Source organism: Schistocerca nitens, chromosome 12 (assembly GCF_023898315.1).
Source record: "Schistocerca nitens isolate TAMUIC-IGC-003100 chromosome 12, iqSchNite1.1, whole genome shotgun sequence".
Classification (NCBI taxonomy): domain Eukaryota; kingdom Metazoa; phylum Arthropoda; class Insecta; order Orthoptera; family Acrididae; genus Schistocerca; species Schistocerca nitens.
Window position 1 is genome coordinate 130,277,712 of NC_064625.1, and position 16,350 is coordinate 130,294,061.

The 16,350-nt window shown below is 47.5% G+C and overlaps 1 protein-coding gene across 1 annotated transcript in view; it reads right to left on the bottom strand.

The window, feature by feature from the left end:
* The window catches only part of LOC126214956 (C3 and PZP-like alpha-2-macroglobulin domain-containing protein 8), an 877,403-nt gene that overhangs the window by 207,530 nt on the left and 653,523 nt on the right, over positions 1-16,350 (bottom strand). Inside the window, exon 10 of the mRNA XM_049941592.1 lies at positions 4,761-4,878. Within this exon, the coding sequence (XP_049797549.1) occupies positions 4,761-4,878 (118 nt within the window). The remainder of the gene's footprint in view (positions 1-4,760; positions 4,879-16,350) is intronic.

Here is a 16,350-nt window from a genome sequence, read left to right on the forward strand (position 1 = left end):
ATACACTGTACTAGTGCCGACATTGTGCATGCTCTGTTGGCTGTGTCTATGTGCCTGTGGTTCTGTCAGTGTGATCATGTGATGTATCTGACCCCAGGAATGTGTCAATAAAGTTTCCCCTTCCTGGGACAATGAATTCACGGTGTTCTTATTTCAATTTCCAGGAGTGTACTTTCGTTGTCACCTTAATCTCTTGTATGTGAGATTCTGAAGGACTTTTTTATATTATTTTACAGCTAGCCATTCACAACGGAGTTGGTAACTTAGCAAACGATTCAGCCTTCAAACATAATTTTATTGTACGAAAATATTTCGCAACTCCTCTTTGTAATCACTTGCATTCCCCAGAGGGGGGATTAATTATGTTACAATCAGCTTCATGTTCGTTATTCGTTGTCAGGACGGTATAGTTTACCTTTTATGATCGTTAACGCCCATGAATAATTAACTACTACTTTTTTATTTTCCGTGCGCCTGCTGCGTTGTACGTCTCTTGTAAAGACGTTAAATAATTTTAACCAGTAACGCTGCTGTAACAGTATTTTATTCAGTTCTTCTATGGCTAGGCACTAATTTCGACTCCGTGGTCATTTTCAAGCTATGTGCTAAGCACGGTGTTATTGCTGGCGCTATCGCCGTTTATTACATGTTACTAAGTTGGTGGAGCTTTATTAATCTGCAGCTGCTGAGCACTAGTTTTGAGGTGTTTGATTCGTTTTCCACACTGACAGCTTCGAGAAAAAGAATCAAACCTCTCAAAAATAGTGCTCAGCAACTGCAGATTAATAAAGCTCCACAAAGTTATAAGTTAACAGTTTCGGCAGCACCAGCGATAACCATGTGCGATGCACAAAGCTTGAAAATGACCATGGCTTCGAAATAAGCTCACAGCCGTAAGAAACAGCTGAATAAAACACTATTATATCAGCACTTTTGGTTAAAATGCACATGTAGAATTATAACAGGCTCCTTGAAGTTAACTCCCATCGAATGACTCTTCCATCTTGCACCACGTACTGTTCGATGAGAAGTAGTGGAAACCAGGGAAAGAACGAAACTGGAGCAGTAAAAAAGGCGCCCCATGCATGGGCATCAACCTTAACCACAAGGCCTAAAGTCAAGGACCAGTGTCACCAGAACATCGAAGAAACTAACAAGCACTGAAGAAGAAGTCAGGCTGCAACTATGGAGAGCGGACACATCCCACTCTCCTGGTTGGAAAAGATCTTCAGAATCTTTACCCCATGGTCATGATGAGAATTGGCCGATCTGGGAGTGCTCGAATATGCTGGGCTCAGGAGAGGGCAGATCAATGGCTAACCTGGCAAAATGGGAATACATTGAAGAAAAGGCCGGCCGGAGTGGCCGTGCGGTTCTGGGCGCTACAGTCTGGAACCGAGCGGCTGCTACGGTCGCAGGTTCGAATCCTGCCTCGGGCATGGATGTGTTTGTTGTCCTTAGGTTAGTTAGGTTTAATTAGTTCTAAGTTCTAGGCGACTGATGACCTCCGAAGTTAAGTCGCATAGTGCTCAGAGCCATTTGAACCATTTGAACCATTGAAGAAAACAAAACTCAGTGTGACTGCGTGTTCAACATATGCTTACAAGAAAATTCCTGGCAGATTAAAACTGTGTGGCGGGCCGAGATTCGAACTCGGGATGTTTGCCTTTCGCGGGCAAGAGCTCTACCATCTGAGCTATCCAAACACAACTCAAGATCCGTCCTCACAGCCTTAATTCCGCCAGTACCTCGTCCCCTACCATACTGCACAGGTCTTCTGCGAACCTTGCAGAACTAGCTCTCCTGGAAGACAGGATATAGCGGTTCGCAGAAGAGCTTCTGTGAAGTTGGGAAGGTACGAGACGAGGTACTGGCAGAATTGAAGGTGCTCAGAAGGTAGAGCACCTACCGGCGAAAGGCAAAGTTCCCGAGTTCGAGTCTCGGTCGGGCACACAGTTTTAATCTGCCAGGAAGTTTCGTATCAGCGCACACTTAGTTTCAGAGTGAAAATCACATTCTGGAAATATGCTCACGTGTCGATTGCGTCCAGCAGCCATCTTCACAGGAGATGACCTTCACTGGCCAATGGAAAATGCACTGGAAGTGGCCAAATTTTGGTCAAATATTACATAAATTGTGTGGATATGTTAGCAATTGTATGAACTGTGTTTTAAGTATGTTTCTCACACGAGAACAATAATAATACGAGGCGTGTTTTTTAAGTAAGGTCCGTTTGAACATACGTACACAACCAAAGGTTATTTCAAGAAAGTTAATTTATTTTCAGAAAGTACATACTTCACTCTATTTTTCGACATAGTTGACAAGTTTCTTGAAACACGTATCATACCTTTCAACCAATTTTAAAATACCCTCTTCATAAAAACTTGATGCCTGCTCCGATAACCAAGAGTTCACTGCCGTTTTCACGTCCTCGTCATCATTGTAACAGCTGCCACTGAGATGGAGGAACGCCGGCCGGTGTGGCCGAGCGGTTCTAGGCGCTACAGTCTGGAACCGCGCGACCGCTACGGTCGCAGGTTCGAATCCTGCCTCGGGCATGGATGTGAGTCATGTCCTTAGGTTAGTTAGGTTTAAGTAGTTCTAACAAGGGAACCTCCCCATCGCACCCCCCTCAGATTTAGTTATAAGTTGGCACATTGGATAGGCCTTGATAAACTGAACACAGATCAAATGAGAAAACAGGAAGAAGTTGTATGGAACTGTGAAAAAATAAGCAAAATATACAAACTGAGTAGTCCACGGGTCGCATAGGCAACATCATGGACAAAGAGAGCTCAGGAGCGTCGTGGTCCCGTGGTAGCGTGAGCAGCTGTTGAACGAGAGGTCCTTGGTTCAAGTCTTCCCTCGGGTGAAAATTTTATTTCCTTTATATTTGCATAGTTATTATCTGTCCGTTCGTTCATTGACGTCTTTGTTCACTGTAATAAGTTTAGTGTCTGTGTTTTGCGACCGCATCGCAAAACCGTGCGATTAGTAGACGAAAGGACGTGCCTCTCCAATGGGAACCGATAAACATTTGATCGCAAGGTCATAGGTCAACCGATTCCTCCACAGGAAAACGCGTCTGATATATTCTATAAGACACTGGTGACGGCATGTGCGTCACATGACAGGAATATGTTGTCGACCCACCTAACTTGTACACTTGGAGAAGGGGTAAAAAAATTCTTCTACCTTGCCCGATTTAGGTTTTCTTGTAGATGTGATAATCACTCCCAAAAAAGTGATGAAAACATAAGAGTTTGTCACATAAACTGAAAATAAAAAATTAAAATTTTCACTCGATGGAGGATTTGAACCAAGGACCTTTCGCTCCGCAGCTGCTCACGTTACCACGATACCACGGCGCTCCTGCATTCCCAAAGTCCTTGACGTTGCATATCTTCCCATGAACTACTCAGTTTGTATATTTTGCTTATTTTTTCACTTTTCGACACAACTTCTTCCTGTTTTCTCAATTGATCTTTTTCAGTTTTTCAAGGCCTATCCACTGTGCCAACCTATAACTAAATCTGAGGGGGGTGCGATGGGGATGTCCCCTTGTAAGCTCTAGGGGACTTATGACCTCAGAAGTTGAGTCCCATAGTGCTCAGAGCCAATTTGAACCATTTTTTTGAGGTGGAGGAACAGATGGTAATCGCTCGGCGCAAGATCGGGACTGTTTGGTGGGTGATCTAAAACTTCCCAGCCGAAACTGTCCACTAAATCGCGGGTCTGGCCTGCAGTGTCAGGTCTTGCATTGTCATGGAGAAGGACGATTCCCTTTGTCAGCATGCGACGTCTTTTGTTTTGAATCGCTCTGCGTAGCTTTCTCAGGGTTTGGCAGTATGCTTCTGCATTGATAGTGGTTCCTCGTTGCATGAAGTCGACCAACAAAACACCGTGCCTATCCCAAAACTGCGACGCCATGATTTTCCGCTGGGACAGAGTCTGTTTGGCCTTCACCTTTACAGGCGAGCGTGTGTTTCTCCATTCCATGCTCTGTTGCTTCGATACGGACGTGATATGCGAAACCTATGTTTCGTCTCCAGTTACGATCTGACTCAACAAGCCGTCACATTCTTCGTGATACCGAGTCAAGAACTTCATCGCACACTCAAATCTTTGGTTTTTGTGGTCCTCTGTTAGGAGTTTCAGGACCCAATGGGGGCACAATTTTCTAAACTTTAGGTGTTCAGAAACAAAGTTGTAAACCACTGATCTCCACACGTCAGGAAATCCGTTTGAGAGACCCGTTATTGTGGAGCGCCTGTTCTCACGAATACTCGCTTCAACTGAAACGCCAAATCTTCTGTAGTCAAAGAAGGGCGGCCGGAGCGGTCCTCATCATGGACGTTCTCACGGCCATATTTGAATTCTCGTACCCACTTACGCACTTTGCTTTCACTCCCAACAATATCACCATACACCTCGCCAATCTGCAGCAGAAGGGGTTCCTTGCTGACAAAAACCGTATCACTGAGCGAACCTCACACGCGGCGGTCGAGTTGATAGTCTTAAACATTTTGAAAGCACAGAACAGAACTGTACGGGTTAGCTACAGAGCTGAAACTGAGCGCAGCTGTTCCCGAGGCATGCCAGTATGCGACGCACGCGCTCGTTGCGGTATGCGCGCTAACTACTAGTGTGTACAACAAAACGGGCCTTACTTAAAAAACGCGCCTCGTAATTGGTCATAGGCATTTAAACAATAGTCAACCAATTCAAGCAAACGTGGAGCTGTACAATGTACTTACGGCACTGTGCTGCAGGCTGACATCGAAGCTGATGACGTCACTGACGGGCTCGCCCTCCTCGGTGACGTAGTAGACGAGCAGCTGGCTGGTGGGAGCCATTACCGCCTGCACCTCGAAGCTACGGACACAAAGACACCCAACGGCACGGTTAGGCTGGTCAACGAGCTCGGCAATGCAGTAGCAAACACCAATCACAGTCAGGGGCATGGTTAGGCTGGTCAGTGAACTCGGCAACGCAGTACCAAACACCAATCACAGTCAGGGGCACAGTTAGGCTGGTCAGCAAGCTCGGCAACACAGTCGCGAACCCAAATCACAGTCAGGGGCACGGTTAGGCTGGTCAGCGAGCTCGGCAACACAGTCGCAAACCCAAATCACAGTCAGAGGCATGGTTAGGCTGGTCAGTGAGCTCGGCAACACAGTCGCAAACCCCAATCACAGTCAGGGGCACAGTTAGGCTGATCAGCGAGCTCGGCAACACAGTCGCGAACCCCAATCACAGTCAGGGGCGCGGTTAGGCTAGTCAGCGAGCCCGGCAACACAGTCGCAAACCCCAATCACAGTCAGGGGCATGGTTAGGCTGGTCAGCAAGCTCGACAACACAGTCGCAAACACCAATCACAGTCAGGGGCACGGTTAGGCTGGTCAGCGAGCTCGGCAACACAGTCGCAAACCCCAATCACAGTCAGGGGCACGGTTAGGCTGGTCAGCGAGCTCAGCAACACAGTCGCAAACCCCAATCCAGTCAGAGGCACAGTTAGGCTGGTCAGCGAGCTCGGCAACACAGTCGCAAACCCCAATCACAGTCAGGGGCAGGGTTAGGCTGGTCAGCGACCTCGGCAACACAGTCGCGAACCCCAATCACAGTCAGGGGCACGGTTAGGCTGGTCAGTGAGCTCGGCAACACAGTCGCAAACCCCAATCACAGTCAGGGGCATGGTTAGGCTGGTCAGTGAGCTCGGCAACACAGTCGCATACCCCAATCAGTCAGGGGCACAGTTAGGCTGGTCAGCGAGCTCGGCAACACAGTCACAAACCCCAATCACAGTCAGGGGCATGGTTAGGCTGGTCAGCGAGTTCGGCAACACAGTCGCAAACGCCAATCACAGTCAGGGGCACAGTTAGGCTGGTCAGGGAGCTCGGCAACACAGTCACAAATCCAATCACAGTCAGATCCTCGTCAGTAGGTTGATGCAGCACAGAGCAAGGCAAAAAGTGGTGCTACTTAAGAGTGTCACCAGTGTTACAGAAGTCGACTGCAAGGATAGTGCATGGCGAACAAAACGGTAACAGCTCTACAACACTACAATTCCTGACCTTATTTTTACACCTTGGCGATGTACTGCCTGGATGTCCTGAACCTAGACAGGAATCTGATTTGATACTCAATGTGTACAAGCTTCTGGAACTCACTATACTGTCCAGATGCAACAGTAAAATATCTGTATGAATGCAGAGTGTCACGGCGATAACATTGAATAAAATGTTCTCGGGTTTCCAACCGCGTCAATTGCTTAAAACTATGTGAACTTTCGGCCAAGCACTCCTTGGCCATTGTCAAGTGTTATAACTGCCAGTGGGCTGTTGGTGCGCCCTTATATACGCTAGCTGCCAGCTGTGACCTGGCGACCGTGACATTGCCATATATGGGCATGTTTTGAGTCGGCGTTCGATGTGCCCTCTTCAACCGCGCGATCGCTGGATCCCACGCAGCGCTGAGCTGCAAGCCACCGTCTCTATTCAGGGAGTGTGCGGTAATTTTTATTTCAATAGCTTCCCTTATCAAACTGTCCCAGAAGCCGTTAGTGCGATCCACGACAGAGGTATCGACAAATTTTATGTGGTGACCGTTTTCTAACACATGATCAGCTAACGCAGATTTCTCTGGATAGCGTAGGCGATAATACCTCTCATGTTCTTTCCTGCGTTGTTCCACAGTGCGCACTGTTTGTCCGATGTACTTCTGGCCACAGTGCACCAGTGACGTCACAGCCGACAGCTAGCGTTTATAAGGGCGCACCAACAGCCCACTGGCAGTCAAACCACTTGACAATGGCCAAGGAGTGCTTGGCCGAAAGCTCATGTAGTTTTAAGCAACTGACGCGGTTGGAAACCCGAGAACATTTTATTCAGTGAAATATCTGATGTTTTTCAGGGATATTGTCCTCAGCAGTTTTATATATGTAACCAACAGTCTCCAATGATTTATTGTGATACACTTTACACTTTGAGGAAAACAAACAATGATAAAAAACGATGCACCAGAATGGTGTGCTGTCGCCAGCGCACCATTCGGCTAAGATGGAGTGCGAAGACCAATTAGAAGGCTCTGGATCAAGTGCGGCTATCACGAGAGAAGCCAGAGACACACCCACAAGCAACACGCCGCCAACGCCCTTTCGCAAACATGTGTTTAGGCCGCCGCTCCTGATTGGAGGGCCTCACTCAAGCACTCAATCATCCAGTTTGGCGTCTGTCAGTTTACTCACAGAGGGGGTTATAGGCTACGACAGTACATAGGGACCAGATTGGCAGCTATACCGGGACTAGTTTACCTAAACCAGAATTGTACTTTACTAGCAGTGAATATTGACGTAACACCAGTCAGCAAGAGGAGACCCGACAGTGTAGCCGAGAGCGCTAATGCGCTGCTTCCTGGACTCGGGGGAGGGGCGCCGGCCCCGGATCGAATCCGCCCGGCGGATTAACGACGAGGGCTGGTGTGCCAGCCAGCCTGGATGTGGTTTTTAGGCGGTTTTCCACGTCCTGCTAGGTGAATACTGGGCTGGTCCCCACGTTCCGCCTCACTTACACGACTCGCAGACATCTGAACACGTTCGCACTATTCCATGAATTACACTAGATGCAGACAGCAAGAGTGTACTAATTCCATCCCGGGGGGTGTGGGGTGGCGGGAGGAAGGGCATCTGGCCACCCCTTTCCACTGACCTTGCCAAATCCATTCCTAAAAATGCCGACCCTGCGTCAGCGCGGGACGTGGCACCAGTGAAAGAAAGAAATAATCAGTCGGCAAGAGAACTCCTACTGATGAGCTTCTACCACAACACATGGACTCCATTCAAGTTGCGTAAAACTTCCAGTTCATGTTAATAAAGAGCTGTATTAACCCACATGCGCATATGCATTGTAGATAGAGGATACCTGCCACCCACAACAACATCCTCTTCCTTGCTTCCTTGTGGTACAGACTCTACAAAAAGTTGAAATTTTTGACTCTACAGCAGAGTGTGCGCTGATTTGAAACTTCCTGGCAGATTAATACTGTGTGCTGGACCGAGACTCGAACTCGGGACCTTTACCTTTCGCGGGCAAGTGCTCTACCATCTGAGCTACCCAAGCACGACTCACGCCCCTTCCTCACAGCTTTAACTACGCCAGTACCTCCTCTTGTACCTTCCAAATTTCACAGAAGCTCTCCTGCGAAACTAGCAGAACTAACACTCCTGGAAGAAAGGATATTGCGGAGACATGGCTTAGCCACAGCCTAGGGGATGTTTCTAGAATGAAATTTTTCACTTTAGAGCGGAGTGTGCGCTGATATGAAACTTCCTGGCAGATTAAAACTGTGTGCTGGACCGAGACTCGAACTTGGCACATTTGCCTTCCGTGGGCAAGTGCTCTACCATGGTAGAGCATATGGTAGAGCTTGCTCGCGAAACGCAAAGGTCCCGAGTTCGAGTCTCTGTCCGGCACACAGTTTTAATCTGCCAGGAAGTTTCTACAAAAGGTACGAGGGCAGTTCAATAAGTAATGCAACACCTTTTTTTCTCGGCCAATTTTGGTTGAAAAAACCGGAAATTTCTTGTGGAATATTTTCAAACATTCCCGCTTCGTCTCGTATAGTTTCATTGACTTCCGACAGGTGGTAGCGCTGTACGGAGCTGTTAAAATGGCGTCTGTAACGGATGTGCGTTGCAAACAACGGGCAGTGATCGAGTTTCTTTTGGCGGAAAACCAGGGCATCTCAGATATTCATAGGCGCTTGCAGAATGTCTACGGTGATCTGGCAGTGGACAAAAGCACGGTGAGTCGATGGGCAAAGCGTGTGTCATCATCGCCGCAAGGTCAAGCAAGACTGTCTGATCTCCCGCGTGCGGGCCGGCCGTGCACAGCTGTGACTCCTGCAATGGCGGAGCGTGCGAACACACTCGTTCGAGATGATCGACGGATCACTGTCAAACAACTCAGTGCTCAACTTGACATCTCTGTTGGTAGTGCTGTCACAATTGTTCACCAGTTGGGATATTCAAAGGTTTGTTCCCGCTGGGTCCCTCGTTGTCTAACCGAACACCATAAAGAGCAAAGGAGAACCATCTGTGCGGAATTGCTTGCTCGTCATGTGGCTGAGGGTGACAATTTCTTGTCAAAGATTGTTACAGGCGATGAAACATGGGTTCATCACTTCGAACCTGAAACAAAACGGCAATCAATGGAGTGGCGCCACACCCACTCCCCTACCAAGAAAAAGTTTAAAGCCATACCCTCAGCCGGTAAAGTCACGGTTACAGTCTTCTGGGACGCTGAAGGGGTTATTCTGTTCGATGTCCTTCCCCACGTTCAAACGATCAACTCTGAAGTGTATTGTGCTACTCTTCAGAAATTGAAGAAACGACTTCAGCGTGTTCGTAGGCACAAAAATCTGAACGAACTTCTCCTTCTTCATGACAACGCAAGACCTCACACAAGTCTTCGCACCCGAGAGGAGCTCACAAAACTTCAGTGGACTGTTCTTCCTCATGCACCCTACAGCCCCGATCTCGCACCGTCGGATTTCCATATGTTTGGCCCAATGAAGGACGCAATCCGTGGGAGGCACTACGCGGATGATGAAGAAGTTATTGATGCAGTACGACGTTGGCTCCGACATCGACCAGTGGAATGGTACCGTGCAGGCATACAGGCCCTCATTTCAAGGTGGCGTAAGGCCGTAGCATTGAATGGAGATTACGTTGAAAAATAGTGTTGTGTAGCTAAAAGATTGGGGAATAACCTGGTGTATTTCAATGCTGAATAAAACAACCCCTGTTTCAGAAAAAAAAATGTGTTGCGTTACTTATTGAACTGCCCTCGTATTATCCGAGTGAGACGGAAATCGACAGATGTGATGTGTATGTGCAGACAAACAAGCGTATACCATTTCGGAGACACTCAACAGATTTATCGAGGAGAAAGAGCTTCACAACTTGACCAAATCAATAACGCATTTGTCCGCCTCTGGCCCTCATGCAAGCAGTTAGCCCATTCGGCTTGGTTGACAGAGCTGTTGGACGTTATCGGGAGGCATATCGTGGCGAATTCTGTCCAACTGGCGCGTTGGATCGTCAAAATCTCGAGGTGGTTCGAGGGCTCTGTCCATAATGCTCCAAACGATCTCAAATGGATCGAGATCCGGCGAACAGGTTGCTCAAAGTAGTATTTGTCAACCACAAAGACACACAGTAGGAATTCTCACCATGTGCGGGCGGCATTAATTTGCTGACACGTAAGCCCAGGATGGATTGCCACGAAGGGCAATGAAATGGGGCGTAGAATATCGTAGACGTACCACTGTGCTGCAGGTTTGCCACGAATGACAATCAAAGGGCGTCCCCGACCATCACTCCCAGATGTCAGGCTGTGTGGTGGCTGACAGTCAGGTTGGTATCTCGATGCTGTCCGAGGGTTCTCTAGACATATGTTCGGCCTGGGATCTCATTCATTGGAGTATAATTGTCTTCAGTCAAGAGTCCTGCTTCGAAATGCGCCACGATGACCAGTAAACACGTGTCTGGAGACCGACAGCGGTGCGACACCAGCCTGAGTATTGTCAGTCAAATTGACCCGACAACCAGGCATGATGGTCTGGGATGCCATTTCATTTCACAGCAGCAACACTTTCGTTGCCATCCGCTGCACCCTTACAGCAAAGCGGTACTTCGACGATATTCTACGCCCTGTTTTGTTTCCCTTCATGGCGAGCCATCCTGGGCTTACATTTCAGCAAGATAATGTCAGTCCGCGCATGGCGAGAGTTTCTACTGCTTGTCTTCGTGCTTGACGAACCCTACCTTTGGCAGCAAAGTCGCTGGATGGCTCCACAGTTGAGAACGTTTCGAGTAGTGTCTGCAGGGCCCTCCGACCAGCTCTGAATTTTGACGACCTAAGGAGGCAGTTGGACAGAGTATGGCACGATATGCCTCAGGAGGACTTCCAACAACTCTTTCATTCAATGCCAAACCAAATAACTCCTTGCATAATGGGCGGTGGTGGAGCAACAAATTGTGCTCAGTCTTTCGATTATCTTCAAGCTTTTATACCTCGTGACGAAGGCAGTCATGGCTGATAGCTGTAAGTTTAAGGAGACGTCTGAGTCTCATCATGATAGTAATGGTCGAAAGAGATGACTGTATTTGCGATCAGAGAATGTTTTACACTACTGGCCATTAAAATTGCTACACCACTAAGACGACGTGCTACAGACGCGAAATTTAACCGACAGGAAGAAGATGCTGTGATATGCAAATGATTAGCTTTTCAAAGCATTCACACAAGGTTGGCGCCGGTGGCGACACCTACAACGTGCTAACATAGGGAACGTTTCCAACCGATTTCTCATACACAAACAGCAGTTGACCAGCGTTGCCTGGTGAAACGTTGTTGCGATGCCTCGCGTAAGGAGGAGAAATGCGTACCATCACGTTTCCGACTTTGATAAAGGTCGGATTGTAGCTTATCGCGATTGCGGTTTATCGTATCGCGACATTGCTACTCGCGTTGGTCGAAATGCAATGACTGTTAGCAGAATATGGAATCGGTGGGTTCAGGAGGGTAATACAGAACGCCGTGCTGGATCCTAACGCCGGCCGCGGTGGTCTAGCGGTTCCAGGCGCTCAGTCAGGAACCGCGCGAGTGCTACGGTCGCAGGTTCGAATCCTGCCTCGGGCATGGATATGTGTGATGTCCTTAGGTTAGATAGGTTTAAGTAGTTCTAAGTTCTAGGGGACTTATGACCACAGATGTTGAGTCCCATAGTGCTCAGAGCCATTTGAACCTGGATCCTAACGACCTCGTATCATCAGCAGTCGAGATGACAGGCATCTTATCCGCATTGTTGTAACGGATCGTGCAGCCACGTCTCGATCCCTGAGTCAACAGGTGGGGACGTTTGCAAGACAACAACCATCTGCACGAACAGTTCGACGACGTTTGCAGCAGCATGGACTATCAGCTCTGAGACCGTGGCTACTGCTACCCTTGACGCTGCATCACAGACAGGACCGCCTGCGATGGTGTACTCAGCGACGAACCTGGGTGCACGAATGGCAAAACGTCATTTTTTCGGATGAATCCAGGTTCTGTTTACAGCATCGTGATGGTCGCATCCGAGTTTGGCGACATCGCGGTGAACGCAAATTGGAAGCGTGTATTCGTCATTGCCATACTGGCGTGTCACCCGGCGTGATGGAATGGGGTGCCATTGGTTGCACGTCTCGGTCATTCGCATTGACGGCACTTTGAACAGCGGGCGTTACATGCCAGATGTGTTACGAACAGTGGCTCTACCCTTAATTGGATCCCTGCGAAACCCTACATTTCAGCAGGATAAAGCACGACCGCATGTTGCAGGTCCTGTACGGGCGTTTCTGGATACAGAAAATGTTCGACTGCTGCCCTGGTCAGCACATTCTCCAGATCTCTCACCAACTGAAAATGTCTGGTCAATGGTGGCCGAGCAACTGGCTCGTCACAATACGCCAGTCACTACTGTTGATGAACTGTGGTATCGTGTTGAAGCTGCATGGACAGCTGTACCTCTACATGCCATCCAAGCTCTGTTTGTCTCAATGCCCAGGCGTATCAAGGCCGTTATTACGGCCAGAGGTGGTTGTTCTGGGTAATGATTTCTCAGGATGTATGCACCCAAATTGCGTGAAAATGTAATGACATGTCAGTTCTAGTATAACATATTTGTTCAATAAATACCCGTTTATGATCTGCATTTCTTCTTGGTGTAGCGAGTGTAATGGCCAGTAGTGTAGTTTCTGGCAGCTGAAGCTCAGTGCATGCAATCGGTGTTTGGGGAGGGCCTGGTACACGTGTCTCGCACCCGTGGTCGCGGTGACACGTGGACACGCAGGAAGAGGGGGGTCGGAAGGGCGCCGGAGGCTACTGCGAGTGGCGGTGCGTGGCGGAGGGTGTGCGGCGACGCTGGTGGCGGGGCGCACCACCGCCTCGTTAGCGCCGCCCGCTGTTTGCCGAGGGAGGAGTCGCACCGACCCCGCCCCGCCCCGCCACGGAGTGTCTGGGGAGCGGCCCGCCGAGGGCGCTGCGATCACTTCTGCATCTCGCTTCCCTCAGGGGGCGCTAGAGTGACGGCGGAGGGCTCATCGGCAGTCTGTTGTTGCTGTTGTTCTGGTCTTCAGTCCTGAGACTGGTTTGATGCAGCTCTCCATGCTACTCTATCCCGTGCAAGCTTCTTCATCTCCCAGTACCTACTGCCACCTACATCCTTCTGAATCTGCTTAGTGTATTCATCTCTTGGTCTCCCTCTACGATTTTTACCCTCCACGCTACCCTCCAATACTAAACTGGTGATCCCTTGATGCCTCAGAACATGTCCTACCAACCGATCCCTTCTTCTAGTCAAGTTGTGCCACAAACGTCTCTTCTCCCCAATCCTATTCAATACCTCCTAATTAGTTATGTGATCTACCGATCTTATCTTCAGCATTCTTCTGTAGCACCACATTTCGAAAGCTTCTCTTCTTGTCGAAACTATTTATCGTCCATGTTTCACTTCCATACATGGCTACACTCCATACAAATTCTTTCAGAAACGGCTTCCTGACACTTAAATCTATACTCCATGTTAACAAATTTCTCTTCCTCAGAAGCGCTGTCCTTGGCATAGCCATTCTACATTTTACATCCTCTCTACTTCCACCATCATCACTTATTTTGCTCCCCAAATAGCAAAACTCCATTACTACTTTAAGTGTCTAATTTCCTGATCTAATACCCTCAGCATCACCCGACTTAATTCGACTACATTCCATTATCCTCGTTTTGCTTTTGTTGATGTTCATCTTATATCCTCCTTTCAAGACACTGTCCATTCCGTTCAACTGCTCTTCCAAGTCCTTTGCTGTCTCTGACAGAATTACAATGTCATCGGCGAACCTCAAAATCTTTATTTCTTCTCCATGGATTTCAATACCTACTCCGAATTTTTCTTTTGTTTCCTTCACTGCTTGCTCAATATACAGATTGAATAACATCGGGGAGAGGCTACAACCCTGTCTCACTTCCTTCTCAACCATTGCTTCCCTTTCATGCCCCTCAACTCTTATAACTGCCATTTGGTTTCTATATCGGCAGTCTAGCGGGAACAAACCTCGAGCGTGTTCGTGTTGGTACAGTTGCCGTAAGTCCGTACTGACGAGAGGAGGCTAGGATGTTGGGATCACGGATTTACTTCAACGTTGTACACCTTTAGTAGGCCATTAAAAACAACGTAATGTGCAACTAATAAGGTGTTCTACGCTGGCAATTCCGAGAAAATTGCAAGAGAAGTTTTACGCGTCTATTATAGAGATGGGTAAACTCGTTCATCCTTGGGAAGTAGTTCACTGCTGATCGTTCTTTTTATGGAACCGTTGATTTTTACTCGTTCACCGTTCATTTGTGCTTGGTATATGGTTCTTATGAAAAACTGAAAACTAGTAGTGTAGGTGACTGAAGGATGGAGGGCACCAAGAGAGGGCACTTGTCTCTCCCCTGGAGTACAGAGTTTTTATTCATTACAGAATTCTTACACACTTTTAGAAGTAATTTCTGTGATTCTACAGAACCTCTCGTTTAGCCAACTGTAGCCTTGGGTGGCTAATCGCAGGGAAATAATATAGGGTGGCGCACGGAAAACCGGCCCCGAGTACAGACTGCTCGCCAATTACGGACGATGTGTTGCCCGCTACGAGTAGATACGACAAACAGACAAACATGTAATAATCAGGCAGTGTAGAAATAACAAGCTAATTGCAAGCAACAATTGCGAAACAATCGATGACGATGTGTAGAGAGCTGGAGAAGAGAACATGAAAATCTCACGCGACGCGCATGGGCTATAGCTCATGTAGTCTTGTAAACCTGTTGGTGGCTGTTTTCCAACTTGATAGACCACAAGTACCTTGTATGAAATTCTTCGTTTAGACTTCCACTGCATAGCTATGCTACGTTGTAAACAATAATCGTTTACACCCTGTATGTACCTCACGTTGTGTCTGAGTTCGTAGGCGAAGTAGAGACTTCATGGAAACATAAAATATAATGTGGTTTTTCTCACACTTCCGTCACACGCTTAGTGAAAATTAGGTTTTTATGTTCCATTATTAAAGTTAATACAGCAATAATAATAATAATTAAGTTCGCAGTAATAAAGTTTTTGGTTTGAAAGCTCCTTCTGAACAAATGTTTTTGAGATAATATGTAAATACGATTTTATGGCAATCTATGTGTTTTCAAATGGAGAGGCACCGCTTTTCCTACTGAGCCAAAATGACCCACAACCCACTTTTTTTTTTCAAAGAAACCAAACTAGCAGGTAATGCAAATTGGAAACAACCCAACTTAAAAATAATTAGAGCGTTCCTAAATATAATGTTTTGTATATGAAAGATACACGAAAATCGTTTTATATGAATTTTCTTACACTAAAAATTACGCAAATTATTGAAAGTTAGCTGCTAAAGCAAGTGGATGAAGCCAAAAAATATATGAATAACAAAAACCTTGCCTTGTTATAAGTATGTCTTCTGCTGTTCATCGATATAATGAAGTTGTGTGATATGCCCTTTTGTTACCTGAAAAGACGTACCTGTTACGTACAACGTAATTTTTATGTAATTTATGTAACTATAAAATACTTTCTGATTACCGGTCGTGGACGCTGAATAGCCAGAACCAAGTGCAAGAACAGTTTGGAACACATGTAAAATAATCGAGCGCAGTGAACGAAACGAACAACTGGATACTGGACTAACTAGGAGCAGTCGGCAGTGGAACTGAGACAGGTGGTCATGCGAAGAACGACGAGTGCGGCCGAGGGAGAACGAGACAGAGACGAGCACGCGACCGAGGCTGGAATGAGAACTGCCGAAGTGACCGCCGCGACCGAAGTGAACTAGTGAACTAAGAACCGATCGTTCTTCGTTCCCGGGAACTATAAGTAGACAGCCGCGACCGAGGTGAGCTATGAACCGATCGTTCCTTGGAATTCGTTCCTCGGTTCTTTCGTTCATCTTGGTGAACCGTTCCTTTGCACCCGTTCGTTCGCAAACTACCCATGTCTAGTCTATTATACACTGAACAGCCCCGACGAGTACGCAGAAGTGCCGAAACACGACGTCGCATAGACTCGACTGAAGTAGTGCTGGAGGGAACTGACAACATGAATCCTGCAGGGCTGTCCATGAATCCGTAATCTCTTCTGAAGAGCATGTTGTAAGGTATCTCAGATATTTTCAGTAATGTTCATTTCTGGAGAGTTTGCTGGCCAGTGGAAGTGTTTAAACTCAGAAGAGAGTTCCTAGAG